Source organism: Hypanus sabinus, chromosome 10 (genome assembly GCF_030144855.1).
Source record: "Hypanus sabinus isolate sHypSab1 chromosome 10, sHypSab1.hap1, whole genome shotgun sequence".
Classification (NCBI taxonomy): Eukaryota; Metazoa; Chordata; class Chondrichthyes; order Myliobatiformes; family Dasyatidae; genus Hypanus; species Hypanus sabinus.
In genome coordinates this window covers 100,631,485-100,649,965 of record NC_082715.1, presented here as the reverse complement: position 1 = coordinate 100,649,965, position 18,481 = coordinate 100,631,485, and the positions used below count along the sequence as shown (strand labels likewise).

The 18,481-nt window shown below is 39.9% G+C and overlaps 1 protein-coding gene across 1 annotated transcript in view; it reads right to left on the bottom strand.

The window, feature by feature from the left end:
* Positions 1-16,860, bottom strand: part of cfap206 (cilia and flagella associated protein 206) — a 46,866-nt gene extending 30,006 nt beyond the window's left edge. The window contains exons 1-6 of the mRNA XM_059982390.1: positions 16,643-16,860; positions 15,169-15,252; positions 10,740-10,830; positions 9,542-9,730; positions 7,753-7,911; positions 4,109-4,323 (exon numbers count right to left, since the gene is read on the bottom strand). Of these exons, the coding sequence (XP_059838373.1) occupies positions 4,109-4,323; positions 7,753-7,911; positions 9,542-9,730; positions 10,740-10,830; positions 15,169-15,252; positions 16,643-16,750 (846 nt within the window). The 5' untranslated portion in view covers positions 16,751-16,860. The remainder of the gene's footprint in view (positions 1-4,108; positions 4,324-7,752; positions 7,912-9,541; positions 9,731-10,739; positions 10,831-15,168; positions 15,253-16,642) is intronic.
* Positions 16,861-18,481: the final 1,621 nt, after the last annotated feature.

Genomic DNA, 18,481 nt, shown 5'->3' with positions numbered 1-18,481 from the left:
TGATGGGATTTAAAAGACCCTACATCGGCGCAATCAGATGGATAGGCTGCTTCTGTGGTCGCTTGGAGACAATGTAAGGCATCCAATATGGACAATACTTTGGGTGTTCTTTAAATGGCTCCTTCACAGCCAGCAATGAAAATCTTGTAAATTTTGTGTACCTTCTCATGCCTGCTTCAATTGCATTAATGCAATAAGATTTTGCCCCTCTGTTAATTGGTGATTCTTTTTACTCCCAACAAGAACTTATTTATGTATTTAGAGATACAGTGTGGAACAGGCCCCTCAGCCCACCAACTTGCTCTGCGCAGAAACCCTCCCCCCCCACCAAGTAACACTAGCCTAACCACAGGACAATTTTCAATGACCAATAACCTACCAACCGTTATTTCTTTGCATTGTGGGAGGAAACCAGAGCACCCGACAAAAACCTATGCAGTTCACAGGGAGAATATATAAACTCCTTATAGACGACACTGGAATTGAATTCTGAACTCTGGAATGCCCTGAGCAGTAACAGCGTTGCTATAACCACTACGCTACCATGGCACCCTATCTCGAATACTGCTGCACGACCTTCAAAACCAGCTGTCTCACTGGATATTCCACGATCTGTGTTTGGTAAGCTGCCCACAGGACCTGTCTTTGGAACAGCCAGATTTTATGCTGAATTAGTATAAAAAGAGCTGCTAAAGTGCATAAGCTGCACAGAGAAACTTACCACACGACCTACCTGCCCAGTATATATCCAAACGTAAAAGCCTTACTGAAGTCTGTTTAGACTACATTCTAAAAATCATTATTTTAACTAAGCAAATCTCTACTTAAGTAATAAATCATATGTACACTGAAGTTGTTTAGATCACTTTAAATTGTCACACACATGCTGTTATCTAGGTTTGCAGTTACCATAATAAATCCTTCCTAGGCGGAAGAATAAATCAGTAACAAATCTTTTTTTCCTTCAAATCAATTTCAATATCATGAAGCAGGATCTAAGTTAGAAGCTACTTGCAGGTGTATTTGATGGGAGAGACATTTAGAACTGGAATGAGGAGAGTTATAGGGTGAAAGTTAAGGACAGCAAGTCCAAGGAACTCTGGATGTCAAGAGTCATTAAGGGTTGGATAAATAATAAAAACATTTCAAATGCACAGAATGAAAAATAGAGGCTCTTAATATAGAAAATGTAATGGGATACAGTAAAAACTTGGACACAAAGAGGAGGTGGGCATAAAATATGATGACAGACAACATTACTGTAAATCTCAGAGCATTTTCTAAGTATATTAAGAACAAGAGGGCAACCAGGCAAAAATAGGACTTATTAAGGATCAGAGGATCAGAGGTGGAGAGGGTCAGTAACTTTAAATTCCTGGGTGTCATTACCTGTATCTCAACCATCAAGTTCTTGAACAAAAAGGGATAACTACAGCCATTTAAGGACTCAATTACAGTTTACAGTTCCTGATGTTTACAGATCCTGTTTACATCTATTATTTTATAGACACATTGAACTTTAAAGTCTTATAGGAATGCTCCTCATGTATTCATGAAGGAAAGGACTTTGTAATTGTGTAATTCAAAGAAAGGGATGGTGAAGTTCTATATCATGTTACCATTATAAAGGACTATGTTTTAGGTTCAAGTACATCCATAACTGGGCATTGAAGTACATGATATGTATTACTTACACTGCTTATTCTTCACTTTCTTTGAAGACAACTACTCAATGCCATCTATAAGTTTGCTGATGACACAATTGTTGACAGAGCTTCAGATGGTGATGAGGAGGCACACAGGAGTGAGGTGATTGAATGGTGTCGCAGCAACAACCTTGCACTCAACATCAGTAAGACCAAGGAATTGATTCTGGACTTCAGGAAGGGGAAGCCAAGGGGATTCAGACCGAGGGACCCTTCGAGGGACCAGAAGAGGCAAGGGTGAGCAATTTCAAGTTCCTGGGTGTCAGCATCTCTGAGTATCTATCCTGGGCCCAACATATTGATGCAATTACAAAGAAAGCACAATAGTGGCTATGTTTCATTAGAAGTATGAGGTGATTTGGTATGTCACCAAAGTCTTGAGCAAATTTCGATAGATGTACTGCGAAGAGCATTCTAACTGGCTGCATCACCATCTGGTATGGGGGAGGGTAGTGTTTAGTAGAGAGTATATTGACTGGCTGCATCACAGCCTGTATGGAAAATCCTACAAAAAGTAGTGGATACGACCCAGTCCATCATGGGTAAAGCCCTCCCCACTATTGAGCACATCGGCAATAAATAAGCATACATCATCAGGGACCCCCACCACTCAGGACATGCCCTATTCTTGCTGCTCTATTCATCAGGATGAAGATTCAGGAGCATCAGGACTCACACCACCAGGTTCAGGAACAGTTGTTATCTCTCAAGCATAAGGCTCTTGAACCAGAAGGGAAAACTTCACTTGCCCCATCATTGAAAAGTTCCCATAATGGACTCACTTTCAAGGACTCTTCATTTCATGTTCTGAATACTTCTTGCTTATTTATTTATTATTTGTATTTCCAGTTTGTTGTCTTCTGCACTCTGGTTGCCCTTGTTAGGTGGTCTTTCATTGATTCTGTCATGGTTATTATTCTATACATTTATTGAGTATGCTAACAAAAAAATGAATCTCAGGGTTGTACATGGTAACATATATGTATTGTGATAATAAATTTACTTTCAATTTTGAGCTTCTTCCCCTCTGCTATCAGATTTCTGAACCCATGATCACTACCTCAGTCTTTCTCCTTCTCTTTATACACTACTTATTTAATTTTATATAAACTGCTGCAAAGCAACACATTTCACCACATTATGGAAATGATATTAAACCTCTACAGATGCTGGAAATCCAAAGCAACACACACAAAATGCTGGAGGAGCTCAGCAGGCCAGGCAGCATCTGTGCAGCATAGGCAGCTTCTATGAAAAAGAGAAACAGTAGATGTTTTGGCCCAAGACTCTTTATCAGGACTGGAAATGAAGTGGGGAGGAAGAAATGCAAGATGATAGATGAAACTGAGAGAGGGGGAGGAAGTGAAGTGAAGAGCTGGGAAGTTGATTGGTGAAAGAGGAAAAAGAGCTGGAGAAGGGGAAATCTGATAGGAGAGGACTATGGAAGAAAGAGAATGTGGAGGAGCACCAGAGGGAGGTGATGAGCAGGTAAGAAGAGAAGATGTGAGAGGCAAACGAGAATGGGGAATGATGAAGTTTGAGAAATTGATGTTCATGCCAAGAAAAAGTCCACCAGAAAAAGCAAGAACTCCTGGTGGCCACTCAGTTCAATATTCCTACCATTTCCGTTCTGACACATCAGTCCATGGCCTCCTCTACTGTTGCTAAGAAGCCACACTCAAGTTAGAGGAACAACACCTTATATTCTGTCTGGGTAGCCTCCAACCCGGTGGCACGAACATCAATTTCTTGAACTTCCGGTAATTGACCCCTTCCCCACCCCTTCACCATTCCCATTTCCCTCACTCATCTTATCTCCTTACCTGCCCATCACCTCCCTCTGGTGCTCCTCCCCATTCCCTCTCTTCCAGGGTTTTCTACACCATCCTATCAGGTTCCCCTTTTTCCAGCCCATTATCTCTTTCAACTATCAACCTCTCAGCTCTTTACTGCACTCTCTCCTGGTCTCACCCATCACCTATTACCTTGCACTCCTTCCTCCACTTCCACCCCACCCCACCTTCTTGCTCTAACTTCCCATCTTTTTTTCCAGTCCTGATTAAGAGTCTCAGTCTGAAACACTAATGGTTCCCTTTTCCATAGATGCTGCTTGCCTGAGTGTTGCCTGGATCTACCAGATCTGCCATTGGCAGCTTGTTCCACACTTGCACCATCCCCTTAGACTCCCCTGAACCTAAAACTTCTGGTTCTATTCTCACCCAACCTGATGCATTGAAGCTTGCATGCCTTCACCCACTCTATACAATACCTCTAGAGAACATAAATGCTTTCTAATAAATAGCATATGTGATAGGTCCTTGATGGCCACCATGGACTGTTGGGTTGAAGAGCTATTTCTGTGCTGTTTCACTCCGTACAATTTGAATCTTTTGATTGCTTACCACGACGATACATAGAAAGAGTTCATGCTGCCTCACGTTGAACAAAGCCTCCTTCAGCTTGTCATGGAGACCATCAGATTCATAGCACTGTTGCCGACTTTTCTCCAGCCTCTCGATAATGGCCGTGTAGTAATAAATCAATTGCCGAGTAGCCTGCAGCTCAGTCTCCACATTTTGTTTGGTTGCCGGCAGAGCTTCATTTAGAATGGCAGGTACTGTTATTGAAAATAAATTTTAGTTAGGCAAGGATGCAGCAGACTGGAGGGCTCTACTAAGGGTAGTTAAAGCTGCCCAGCACGATTCCATCAATGTCATATATATAGAAAGGCTAGCAGTATCATGAAGAACCACATTCACCCAGTTTATGGACCGTTTGTCCCGCTCCCATCAGGGAAGAGGCTACACCACATTCATGCCATAAACTTCAGATACACAAATAGTTACTTCCACCTCAGCTGATCTACACCCCCACCAATTAACCCACCCCACCATCACAACATACACATCACTTTATGTACAAACAACCAGTCTATGTATATATCAGCTACTTATGCATTATGTTTTATAGGATTGCTTTTATACTTATATTTATTGTTTTTTTTTGTTTTCTTATTGTGCTCTTTATGCTTATTGTGTTTTTTAAGGTGTGTCAGATCCAGAGTAACAAACATTTTGTTCTACTTTACATTTGAACAGTGTACAGAGGAATGACAATAAACAATCTTGAATGTTTAATTAATTAATTTAACTAACAAATCTTAAACTAAAGCAGATACAATAGCAATATTTATGAGGCATTTAGATGGGCACATGAACAGCTAGGGAATGGAAGAATATAGGACATAGATCTGATTAATTTAAATTGTCATCAAATTGTTAGCATTTGAGTCTTAAGCTAAATTTTATTCATAAAAGATGCCCCAATTTTCATTTACATCAATTTTATTGGATCCCTACCTACATCCTTCACCTCCATCCCCACTTCCCTCTGCTTTAATTATTCACACGGATTTCATTTCTTCAGCTTTTAGCAGTTCTATTACCTGACAGAGACAATAAGTAACATTATTATATGATATTTGCTTCACCTTTCACTAATACACCTGGAATTCCGATAGGACCTGCCAGAAGTATAAATACCACAGGAATACAGATATGGAGTCTGAATTTCTTGGTGCTTGCTCCCACACCTCTCTGGTTTCAACAGATGTGCTTAAGGCTTCTAGCTCACAGGTCCATAACCACAAACCCCAGCCCAGAAGCCTAACCCAACTGGCTAATTACCATTCCAAACAATCCTCTCCCTCACATTGATTATAATATGACCATAAGGCCGTAAGATATAGAAGCAGAATTAGGCCATTTGACTATGGCCTATTTTATCATGTGCCTCCAGGTACCCCAAAACCACATCTTTAACAATCAACTCCAACAACTTTCCAACCACTGAGGTCAGACTAACTAGCCTATCATTTCCTTTCCACTGCCTCTCTCTCTCTCTCTCTCTCTTTCTTCCAGAAGAGTAAAGTGACATTTGCAATTTTATAGTCCTTTGGAACCATGTGAATCTAGTGATTCTTGAAAATCATTACTACTGCCTCCATCATCTCTTCAGCTACTTCCTTCAGAACCCTAGATGTACACCATCTAGTCCAGGTGACTTATCTACCTTCAGACCTTTCAGTTTCCCAAGATCCTTCTCTCTAGTAATAGCAACTACACACACTTCTGCCCTGTACACAATTGAAGATCTGGCATACTACTAGTATCTTCCACAGTAAAGAATAATACAAAACACTTATTCAGTTCATCCGCCATTTCCTTGTTCCTCATTATTACCTCTCTGGTATCACTTCCCAGCATTCTGATATCTACTTTCACCTCTCTTTTACACTTTATATATCTGAAGAAACTTTTGGTACCCTCTTTAATATTTTTGGCTAGCTTACGTTCATATTCCACCTTTTCTTTCTTTATGACATTTTTAGTTGCATTCTGTTGGTTTTTAAAAGCTCCCCACTAATTTTTGCTCTATTACATGCCTTCTCTTTGTCTTTTATGTTGCCTTGGACTTCTCTTTGTCAGCCACGGTTGCATCATCCTGCCTATCTTCTTCATGGCCCTACAAACCTCTACTGCCGCTTTCAGTGATTGATGTATTTGTAATCTGAGACCTCCTGGCATTTCTCCCCACTTAGATTCACACATGCCAATATGTAACATGTGAATGTTCTCTTTGCATATTAGAAACACAATATTGAAATTATGGACAGAAAGTGCGGATAGTCAGAGGCTTTTTCCCAGGGCTGAAATGGCTAGCACGAAAAGGCACAGTTTTAAGGTGCCTGGAAGCAGGTTCAGAGGAGATGTCAGGGGTAAGTTTTTTACGCAGAGAGTGATGAGTGTGTGGAATGGGCTTCCAGTGACGGTGGTGGAGGAGGATACAATAGGCTCTTTTAAGAGACTCCTGGATAGGTACATGGAGCTCAGAAAAACAGAGGGCTATGGGTAACCCTAGGTAATTTCCAAGTTAAGTACATGTTCGGCATAGCTTTGTGGGCCAAAGGGCCTGTATTGTGCTGTAGGTTTTCTGTGTTTCAGTGTTCTAATAGTACATAGCACTATTACGATGCCAGTGACCTGGATTCATTTTCCACCACCACCTGTAAGGAGTTCCTACATTCTCCCTGTGACCATGTGGATCTCCTGTTTACTCTCACGTTCCAAAGATGTACAGGTTACTAGGTTAATTGGTTACATGCTGTAATTGCAGAAGGGCCTGTTACTGTGCTAAAATCCTCTGAAAAAAATTCATCTTCATTATGTTCATCTGTTCCAATCGATGGTAAATATCAAAGTGAAATAAAGATTTAATACTTCTGCTCTTTCACTGTTATTATTTATAATGGCCTGTCTGTCCTTAATAGCTCTATTCCCAATCTTCCTTTTATTATTGATGTGTTAGTTAAATAGTTCACTATTTTGCTTAATAACTTAGTTTCACTTCACAATTCCACTTTGCCTTCAAAATGTTTATTTTAAACTCTCCCAGTTCTTTTTGTACTTGGTCTTATCATGGAACCCTGCTGTTAATTACAAATTTAATGTAGAAACATAGAAAACCTACACTACAATACTGGCCCTTTGGCCCACAATGCTGTGACAAACATGTACTTACTTTAGAGATTACCTAGGGTTACCCATAGCCCTCTATTTTTCTAATTTCTATTGTAAATCTCTTACTTTAGTCCCAAATTATTATTCATGCTTTTATTCATCCATAGAGTCTCAAATATTTCATTACCTGAAGCCTTGTGAATAGAAATGAACACTGAGCTATAATTGGCGAATAAACCCACTTTTGATATTATGAAGGGAAGATCATTAAGAAAGGATTTGAAGATGATTGTTACCTGGTCTCTGAGGAACACCAGCAGTGAAACCCTGGGGCTAGGATAATTAATCTCCAACCACAACCCTTTCTGCCAGGTACTATGTCATAGTATCACATAAAAAGATTCAAGATGAAATTGGGTATTTACTCATAAGATTCAAAGAATGCGATTTTAAGGATTGTCTTCACTTAACTGTTTAGAAATGATGAAGTCACAAAAGCAATCAGAAATGTGTTTCACAATACTTACAGTCATCAATACCCTCGCCACCCTTCTTGCAATTTTTGTTGAACAGTCGGATGCCAGTGACAATCATGCTTAGTTCATTCAGCTGCCGTTCCTTGTCCTTTTTTGTGAGGGCAAGAAAGGTACCCAGTTCTGTTTGAGGAAAGACACTTTGCAGAGCAGCTACAGGAAGTAAAAAAAAATCACGAAAGCAAGATCAAACCAGAATGTTTCACAGTTTTCAAGAAAAACTCTACACGTGATAATCTTGAAAGTGCCTTCTCTTGGGAATGCTCAATTTTTGAATTGCTGAACATTCAGATTTTATGGGTGGTCTCTCCTCCCCCTCCAGGAAATCTAAAATTTACGATTATTACAGTCCAATGGCTTTTTACAGTCACTGACTACCTGATATTTTGACAATTATGTTGATGATATAGGTTCCAAGAGTATATCAGCAATTGGAAAGTAACTTCTCACAATTACTTTGATTTGGTTAAGTTGCAGTTTGCCAAGAGGTGACATCAATGTGCCTTGCGAAAAGAGCAAGAATCTGATTTGATTGGTCATTGCTGATTACGTCACTAATGATGTTACATTGGTAGCATGGACCAATCTCAAAAAGGAACTTCATAGTTCTGCACTGATACAGGTACAAAGGTAATCTTAATTAGTAAGGTGTAAAAGAAAATGTCAGTAATCTTACATGTAAACTACACCAGTCAGGAAATATCAGCCTATCTTTTCAAGGATGACCTGGTCCTAATACTGTGACAAGCTCATTTATTTTGCTAAATCTGTGAATCTCTTCATATTTACATCTCCAAACTATCCTTTCCTACAGGATTTGCACAAGACAAACAACGGGAGATATGGCCAATAAGCATGAACTTGCTTCAAGGCAGCATCAGCATTGAGTAATTTTATTCTATGTCCACCAGAAGTCTGCACACTTTATTACATCTTTGTCCTCAAGTGATTGCTTGGGCTGATTGCAACAATGCTTAAGTTTAGTCGATATTCTATTTGATTTACAGTTGAGTTTCAAATTTTGCATCTTAGCTACTTCCAATTTCAGATTGTTAATACAGATTCCAAAGCACTCAGCTTCACATGAACTAATTCAGGCATTAACTCATCAAGACTGATGCAGTAATTCAGCTGCTCTTTCATCTTGGTCTGAGTACTGCGATGTTCCCTTCTTCACTGTCACAACTCTGTAAATAACTATTTCAAAGCTCTTTCAATTCTATGCTTTGACTATTCTAAAGGATGGATGAGGCAACTGTGGCTGACAAGTCAAATACAGATAAGAGCCCATGATATTATAGGGAACATACAGTATTGGCTATACTAGTATCTACCTATATCTTTGTAATGCTGTCCCCATATCTATTTTCCTGACCATTTTCATCTCCTTTTCAAAAATTACTGCTTCCCAGTTCTTGCTCCACCCCTTCCTCTCATGTCTTTGCTCTGGTTTTTCCTGCTAGTCTTTCAGTCAAGATTAAGGGTCTCAATCAGAAATACTGACCGTCCATTTCTCTCCTCAGATGCTGCCTGACTCACTAAGTTCCTCCAGCAGTTTTTCTTTACTTTAGATTCCAACATCTGCAGCCACTTATGTCTTTCCAAAGGTATGTCTTTGGACACCCTCTCAGTTCCCATCCTAAGCATACAGTACATCCCATCATTACTTTTCACTACAAGGTGCTTTGGAGGTGTTTTACATTAAAGCGTTATGCAGTGTAAGTTTTCTTTACCAGTGTGGTTGTTCACATGTTGAGATGTGAAGAGAAATCAAATCACCTACCAGTTGCCTCTCTCACTACACTGATGTCAGTGGGGGAACCAAGGCCAGAGTGGAGCAGGACGTAGCTGACAACTTTGCGATACAGACATTCCAGTTCTTCTCGTGTCCTCGCACGACAATCTGTGATTTCTCTGCGTACGGGAGCCAGTCTAGTCTCCAGTACACAACGATGTTCTGAAAGGAATTCCGCTGGGTGGCAAATAAATGAAAATGATTGCTCTTTATCAAATCCCTGAAATGTTCAGGCGATACGCAGAACAACAAATGGGATTTTTATGTCTTGTTTAAGCTTGGAGAAAATTAGAAGTCGGATGTCTGATACATCTTTCAAATTTGAGCAAACCTGGCGACCTTTTATTCAATATTTTCATATGATCTAATTTTTTTTCTTTTCTTTAATATTTTTTTAGGTAATTTTTTTTCTTTATTTTTCTCCCTCCACGAAGTTTCAGATTTGACCAGAAGGATGTTTTCTTTTTTTTTTTGTAATTTTATCCTCAAATGGACTGCCCAGTCCCTTTTTTTTTGTTTTAGGTTAGTTTAGTGGGGTTTTTTTCCTTCTTATAAATAGAAAATTCCCAGTCTTTTTTTTTCTATGAATTGTCAAGAGGAGTTGTGGTTCTCTGTTTATGTATACTAGCCTAATATTATATTATACATGATTTTGACAGTTTATATCCTTTTCTTTGTCCTGTTTATTGTATTATGTATTTGATATAACTTCTCCTCTGATTTGTATCTATTCATATAATTTTTTTAATCAATAAAAAAAATTGAAAATGAAATGGGATTCTGTATCAACATTTTTCCTCGTTCATTTAATTTACAAAGATAGAAAATGCTTCATTACTTTGAGATTATTTGAGTGACCAAGGTTATTTAAAATGCTGGATACAGTTATTTCCCTCGAGTATTCAAGTGGACTAATTTCTTCATCTTATCTTTCTTAATTACCTATCAAATATAGGACCCTGTCACAAAATCCAAGCAATGTTGCTTACATAATGCATTTTTTAGCTGGGCATAAGGTGAGCTTCAGTTATACAGTAACTTTCCTGGTTCAGAGATTCAATGGAGTCAGGAGTACAAATGGTTAAGTCCAGGAACGTGAAAGAGGTAAGGAGATGAACAAAGATATTACCAGAAATCGGACTGCATATTATGTTTTACTGAAGAATTTAAATACTGAGAAACTAACCTCTAGTTGTGTAATTCATATCAAAATATATTTGCATCTTGATGGTGTCGAGAGAGGGCCGGTCTGTTTCAAGCAATCTGTCCACACAAACCTAGAAAATATATATCTGTTTTAAAAGAAATCTGAAGAGAAAAAAAACATTGAATTGAAAAATAATTTGCGGCCAAAATATTGAAGAATCCACCTGTAAATTCTATGTTAGAAACAAGAGAGAATCTGCAGATGCTGAAAAATCCAAGCAACACACATAAAACGCTGGAGGAACATTGCAGGCCAGGCAGCATCTATGGAAAAAGTATAGAACCATAGAACATTACAGCACAGAAACAGGCCCTTCGGCCCTTCTTGGCTGTGCCGAACCATTTTTCTGCTTAGTCCAACTGACCTGCACCTGGCCCATATCCCTCCATACACTTCTCATCCATGCACCTGTCCAAGTTTTTCTTAAATGTTAAAAGTGAGCCCGCATTAACAACTTCATCTGGCAGCTCATTCCACACTCCCACCATTCTCTCTGTGAAGAAACCCCCTCTAATGTTCCCTTTAAATTTTTCCCCCTTCACCCTTAACTCATGTCCTCTGCTTTTTTTCTCCCCTAGCCTCAGTGGAAAAAGCCTGCTTGCATTCACTCTATCTATACCCATCATAATTTTATATACCTCCATCAAATCTCCCCTCATTCTTCTATGCTCCAGGGAAGTTTCGGCCTGAAACGTTGACTGTACTATCTTTCATAGATGCTGCCTGGCCTGCTGAGTTCCTCCAGCATTCTGTATGTGTTGTAAATTCTATCTATATGCTCTGTGCAAACAAGACTAGATGTTAGGGGTGTATATGCAGGGAGGCTGCAGAAGGCTGTAAGAATAGGGTTGTCATAGTAGGAAATTTGAACTTTTCTCATATGGACTGGGACTAGCATCATATTAAGGGCATAGATGGGTGGAATTTGCTAAGTGTGTTCAGGGAAGTTTCCTCGGCAATATATGAAATGCTCCACGAGGGAGAGGGAAACCTTGACCTACTTGCGAAAGGGTACAGGGGCCCCTAGTGACTGAGGAGTTACTAGAGGAGAACTTTGTGACCAGTGACCACAGTTCTATTTGCTTTGAGTTAGTTTTGGAATGGGACAAATATGGTCCACAGGATAAAGTTCTAAATTGAGGCAAGATGAATTTTAACAGTGTTAGACCGTGTGCAAGTTTGCAAAAGTTGATTGGGATATGTGTGTGGAGGTAAAAAGATGTTTGGCAGGTGGGAGGTTTTTAAAAATAAGATAGAGTTCAAGGCCTACATGTTCATGTTACTGTGAAGGGCAAGGCTAGCAGGAGTAGGAAACCCTGTATGATGAGGAATATTGAGGCATAGTTCAGGAGCAAGGAAGCATGGGTCAGGTACAAGCAGCTGGGATCAAATGAATCCCTGGTGGAGAAGTAGGATTGTATTTAAGAAGAAAATCAGATAACTTTGGCAGAGAGATAAAGGAAAATCCAGTGATAATAAAAGTACAGTATTTTATGGGAGAACGAGAAACTACTTTTGCTCACCACATTATTGTCCTCCTTTCTTGGCCAATAATAATTATTACAACTATCATACATGAAAAAAAGAAGAGACATTCCACGGAACTTCTAAATTCTAATAAAAAGCATGCAAGGTGTAAAGGAAGTCTGTAATTGCAAAGGACCGATTCAGTGGAAAAGGTTTCAAGGACCATAAAGCAGCCCATGATGGTATTAATTCAGTGCTGTAGTCACATTTGATGTGGGTAAGTTATTTACAATGCTTCATAGCAGGACACACCACAACATAAAGCATTCCTTCAGTCAAGTTCCTAAATTATACTTCTATCAAAGCAGCCAACTGACACACATACATGGAATCACAAACAATATCAACTGCATACCGTCCCCATCATCTCAACATTCCCTCTTGTGAGAGTCTGCAAGAGATGGGTGAGCAGAGCATGGAGATTAGAAAAGAATGGAAATAAAATTGCAGATGCAGGGAACCTGAAATAAAGGACTGTACAGCTCATAAATGGGATCTTTATCCTAACTCTTAGGCAGGTGACTATGCAGAGAATATGGACAGATGTTGTAAACACTCAGCAGGTCAGGGAGCATCTGCAAAAACAGAAACAGTTAACATTTCAGGTCGAAGGTACTTGCAGAAAGTTCTGATGATGGGTCTCTGACATGAAGTATGAACTTCTTTTCTATCTATAAGTGCTGCCTGACTTGCTGAGTGTTTCCAGTGTTCTCTGAAGGCTAACCCTTGTCTTGTTTAGATCAGAGAGAAGAAAAAGCAAGTGCTTATGAATCAATTGTTGGTATTCTAACAGAGGGAAGCTGGCTTTCAGCTAATCGGCAGAACAAAGTCCAATGCCAACTTGCCCAGTTGTGAAAAATTTGACTGAATATTCATTTTGGGCCACATTGCTTTGAGAGCTGGTCAAGATCTGCCCCTGGTAAAGAAATATAAAGGTTGTTAATATATTGTCAAAAAATTCTAAACTACAATAAATAAAGCACTTAAGACATGAGGAAGTCAAGAATTACATTAAAAATAGGAAATTAGCTTCTTCCTGTTCATCCCTCTCCAGCCTATTTTCTCTTCTATAATTTAACTTTAGACAGGTATGTGGATATGTATCTAATCCAGGCAGAAGGGATTGACTTAGACAATGATCACAACCAGCAAGGATGAGTTTAAACATACACAGAAACAGGCCTTTGGACCCATGGTGGCATGCCAAACTAATCAAACCAGTAATTGAAAGCCTATTAAACTAGTCCTACCTCTGTCCATATTCTCTGCATAGTCACCTGCCTAAGAGTTAGGATAAAGATCCCATTTATGAGCTGTACAGTCCTATGGTTCTAAAATAAATATCCCACCAGATACTGGAGCATGAGTACCGGCAGACTTCCCAGGCACAATCAGTCCAATGCTTGACAGAAATTGTCTCATCAGAAGCTGTGGGGAAGATCTGCACCTACATTATGGTTTGCGAGTGCCAAATCTCTGCAGAGTTAGTTGGGTAAAAGCTATTAATCGTAAGATTATAGTGATCATCTGTATGCCACATTATTGCAGTTGCCAATGATCCTGCATTTTTAACAGGACTTACTGTACGTGATCATAAAATTGCCTGTTCCATATACAGTATTGTTGAAATAGAATTTATCCTCCTAATACCAACAGTGGTGTTAACTACAGGAGCTGGAGAATGCGCAGAGCAGTCACAGTTCCAGCATCACCCAGTTTACCCTAATGTTCCCTGTACGTGGCACTGGAGGATGAGGCTGAAGACGAATTAAGAATCCTACTTGGCCTACTGTTCATGGTCCTCACAGCCCACCTCGTATTTGCTTGGAACCCAGCTACATCGAGGCCTGGCACTAGCAACCTGTGCGTGCCTGGGTAAATCTCCCTCTAACGATCATGGCAATCTTAAAAATCTGTTTTACACATCTGGCATTATATTTCTTTTAATTTTTTTTGTTTAATTATTTTACATTCCACATCCATTGTTACAAGAGACATTGAGCCTGCTGCTGTCCCCTTTATCTTCTGTTACACAGTGGGATTCTTGTGATAGTCCTGCTAACAATAAGGCCTACCTGCAGCCTATCTCTGATGTCCTGTTGTCCTATGGTAGTTATCTAATCAACATGGCTGGACCTGGAACAGATGTGAGAGGGGACAGGCATCCTGGATTCATGAGAAGGAAAACCAACACACACAAAATGCTGGAGAAACTCAGAAAGTCAGTTAGCATCTATGGAAGAAGTAAACAGTTGAAATTTTGGGCTGAAACCCTTCTTCAGGACTGGAAAGGAAGGAGGAAGATGCCAGAATAAAAAGGTGGGGTAAGGGGAAGGGGGATAGCTTGAAGGTATTAGGCGAAGCCAGGAGGGTGGGAAAGCTCAAGGGCTGGAGAGGAAGGAATCTGATAGGTGCGGAGTGGTCCATAGGAGAAACGGAAGGAGGAGGGGATTCAGGAGGAGGTAAAAGGCCAGAATGGGGAAAAGGGGAAGAGGGGAAGAGGAAAGAATTTTTTTTACTGGAAGGAGAAATCAATTTACATTCCATCAGGTTGGAGGCTACCCAGATAGAATATAAGGTGTTTCTCCTCCATCCTGAGTGTGGCCTTATCCTGGCGTAAGAGGAGGACATGGACTGACATATTGGTCCGTGAACATCTTGGATTCAACCATGGCAACCCTTAGAGTAGAATGGATCATTGCCGGTCACCGATTATGTTCACAAGAGAAACAATGATGTACAGTAAATAATGCAGCAAGAGGAACCAGAAAAAATTGCCACTTCTGGGGGAAGAAAGTAACACAAAGAAAAACATCAGTGAATTACAAATCAATTGGTATTGGTCCCTGTAGGGGCAATGTTAGTGGATGTTAATGATTACCGTAATGAGCTTGTGCACATCAGTCTTTGTGAGTTTTCTATCGACATTGAACTCATATCTTGGATCCAGAACGACCGCTTTAACCTGTTTGAAAACAAATTCATAGTTTAACTTTGGGTTTTTAAAATATTCCTTAATGTTAGATCTTAAACAGAAAGTAAGCCTCTTAATAAAGTAAATAAGTATTTTTCATATCCTTACGAAAAATAAATGTCACTGGATTAAGTGAGTGTCTCCAGGGTTCAGCTTTTTCAAGAGTGCACTTCATGTTCTTACACAGTCAGCTCTTGTTTTAAAGTTATAAGTGTAGCTTCCCAAGAAAGCATGGAGGTGAATTCACTATCTGCTCCACTACAAGATACAGAGACAAGAAAGGTCCTGTTTCAAGAAAGGTTCTGCATATCAAACTTTGCAAATGCTGTCACGTAGCCTAATAACTGATGACAGTCCTTTGCAATCTTGTAGCTCTTTAAAACTCCAGTTAGACCACACTTGGAATATTGTGTTCAGTTTGAGTGGCTTTGTGGTAGGTGCTGATGGTTTTTTGCTGTTGGGGGGGGGGGGTCTTTGCTTTGCTGCTGCTTATGCATGGGTGGGGGGAGGTTGGGGTTCTAACATATAATTCTCATTCATTCTTCGGAGCACTCCACTGTTTTCATGGATATTTGCAGATAAAGAGAATTTCAGGATGTACATTGTATACATTTCTCTGACATTAAATGTACCTTTGGAAATTGACAAGGCCGTATGTAAACACAGAGTATGACATCCTCTTTGGATGAGAGGATTATCTTTAGAGGAAATATTAAGCAGAATGTGTTCACAGCTTTGAGTTTAATGAGGGGTGATTGCATTGAAACACGTAACATTCAAGGGAGGCATGGCAAATTATAGGCTGTGAGGATGTTTTCCCTGGTGGAGATGTCTAGAAAAGGCGCCAACTATTTAGGACTGAGATGAGGAGTAACTCTGTATTCTAACTTTCATGGTAGTGGTAATCATTAATTCTGTATTCTACACAGCTGTGGATGCTGAGTCACAAAGCACACTGGAGACCAAGTTACTAAGATTCTGAACCATAGGGGATTCTGGTTTTATTGAATTCTGGCAAAAAGGGCAATTTGAGGGGGTAGTTATTGAAACTTGGGTACACAGCAATTTCTTCCAACAAACAGAATTGAATCTCTGCAGTTCTCTTATCTGGAAGGGCTATGGAGACGAGAAAACTAGAGATAATGAAGAACGATAACAAATAGTTGGAGGAGGGTTTTTTGTGAAAAAAGCGGATTGATGGCTTTTGGGAAATGGTAGCAGAAATTGACACCTGGAGCAGATGAGCTACGATTCTGTTGCTTGTAGGGCCAGATAGCTCTCCTGTGTTCATCAGCCACAATGAATGACAAGTCTGCCAAGCCTTCTCCGACCTCTGATTTTATTGTTCTTATAAGAATACAATTAATTTCAGGGCACTCACCATGAATGCTACAAGGGTCTCGGAGATGGAGTGCCCCCTATCAGCGCACTCTTGGGCGATTTCTCGGATTATATTCTTAATGACGCACTCCGCCTGTGTCAGATCCATTTTGGGGCTTCGTTAAAAATATTAAAAGAAATACGAAGGATTGGATTGTCAGCACTCTGCACCTGCCTCAGTAAACTCACTACGATCATCGCCAGGTTTCACACTCCTCTGTTGTTCAATGCAATCTTCGGTTACCTTGGAGACGGACGCCCAACGACCATTCCGATTGGACGACGTGCTTCCTCCCAGCATTCTGATTTACAACGTCATCACAACTCTAGCAGAGTCTGTTTCCATTTCAAAGCAGCAAATTGTTTTGCTTCTTCTGGTTATAGTTGATCGTTTTTGTACTATGTCCCTAACTGCTGGAAGTGGCTCTTAACGCTTACTAAATATTTAAGCAAAGGACTGTAGATGCTAACAATGTGAATAAAAGGTAAAACAGCATCTACAGAAAGTAAGGGAAATAGTGCGAATGTAGGAAATATCAGCAAGCAATCACGTTTTAAATTGCAGAGGCCAGCCCAGATACTCTTCTCTCAGCGGGCAATAGCTCCAAGTATTTAAGGACACCTATCGCAACACTCAAAGGGCATCGACTATCCCGCTATTACCACTCCTGAACGGTCCTCTGTAACTATAAGACCATATCCCGCGTCCTGTTAGATTTTCCTTTGGTACCGCCTCAACATACTTATGTGTGGAGTTGTATCTCTGAATAGCATGCAAACAGATGCATCCGCCGTATTACAACGGGAACGCCTGTAAATGTATGGGCCAAAAAAAAGGGGCAGCATTCGGCAGCACCAATGTAACCCGTAAAGATAAACTGAATTAATGTTTCAGGTCAAAGACCCTTCATCACAACTGTAAAAGGGGAATAATAGTGGTGTATTGAGGCGGGATTGGTGGGACCAAGCCGAGGTTGCTGTGGAAATATGCAATCGTTGAAGCTGTTTTCATAGAGGGGGAAGGGGAGAGGGATATGTGCCCATTTTCTAGTTTTAATATAAGGTCGTTCACTTGAATGCCAACTGTTTTTCCGGTAGTTTCTAATGTTATTACATTGTGAATCAAGTTCTGATAAAAGCCAATGGCACAAATATCCCGTTTTGACTTGCAGCAAAACCGCGAGCCTTAGGATGACATGCAGCTATTTATTCTTCGTTAGTTAATTCCAATACCTGACCTGGAAACCTACAGCCCTGCTCTGAGCCAACAACTAACTTAATGGAAAACATGGCAAATCTGACTGTGGAATGAAATTACAGGGACTGCAGATGGATAACTGGAAACTTCTAATACTGAAATATTGTAGGCCATAATTACCTTATGAATGGGAATAAAGCCAGCCAATTGTGTAAAATAGTAATTACTCTCAATTTCTGGTCTCACCCTAAAAAACAGAATGGTGGATGGGAGAATCTGGGCAGAAGCCAGTCCAAATCGTATGGATGCACACAGTAACATTTAAGGATGAGGTCAATTAATGCCTCAAGCTCATTTCCCACTCAATTAAATCATGACTCAAAATTCTTCCAGCATTGATTCCATAACCAGTAATATAGTTGTCTAAGAAAAATCTTTGACCTAATCACAGCTACATTCTTTTCACCCTACCCTTTTTTTCAACATACATTTGACTTCCTGCTTTGCAGTTAAGGATCTTTCTCAGTCTAACTACATGCTGTGCACTTTCTCTGTGAATGTAACACTGTGTTTACATGGTTGTTTTTCTTTCATACTACTTTGATACACGGTACACAAACAATGCAACTGCATTTCGTACTT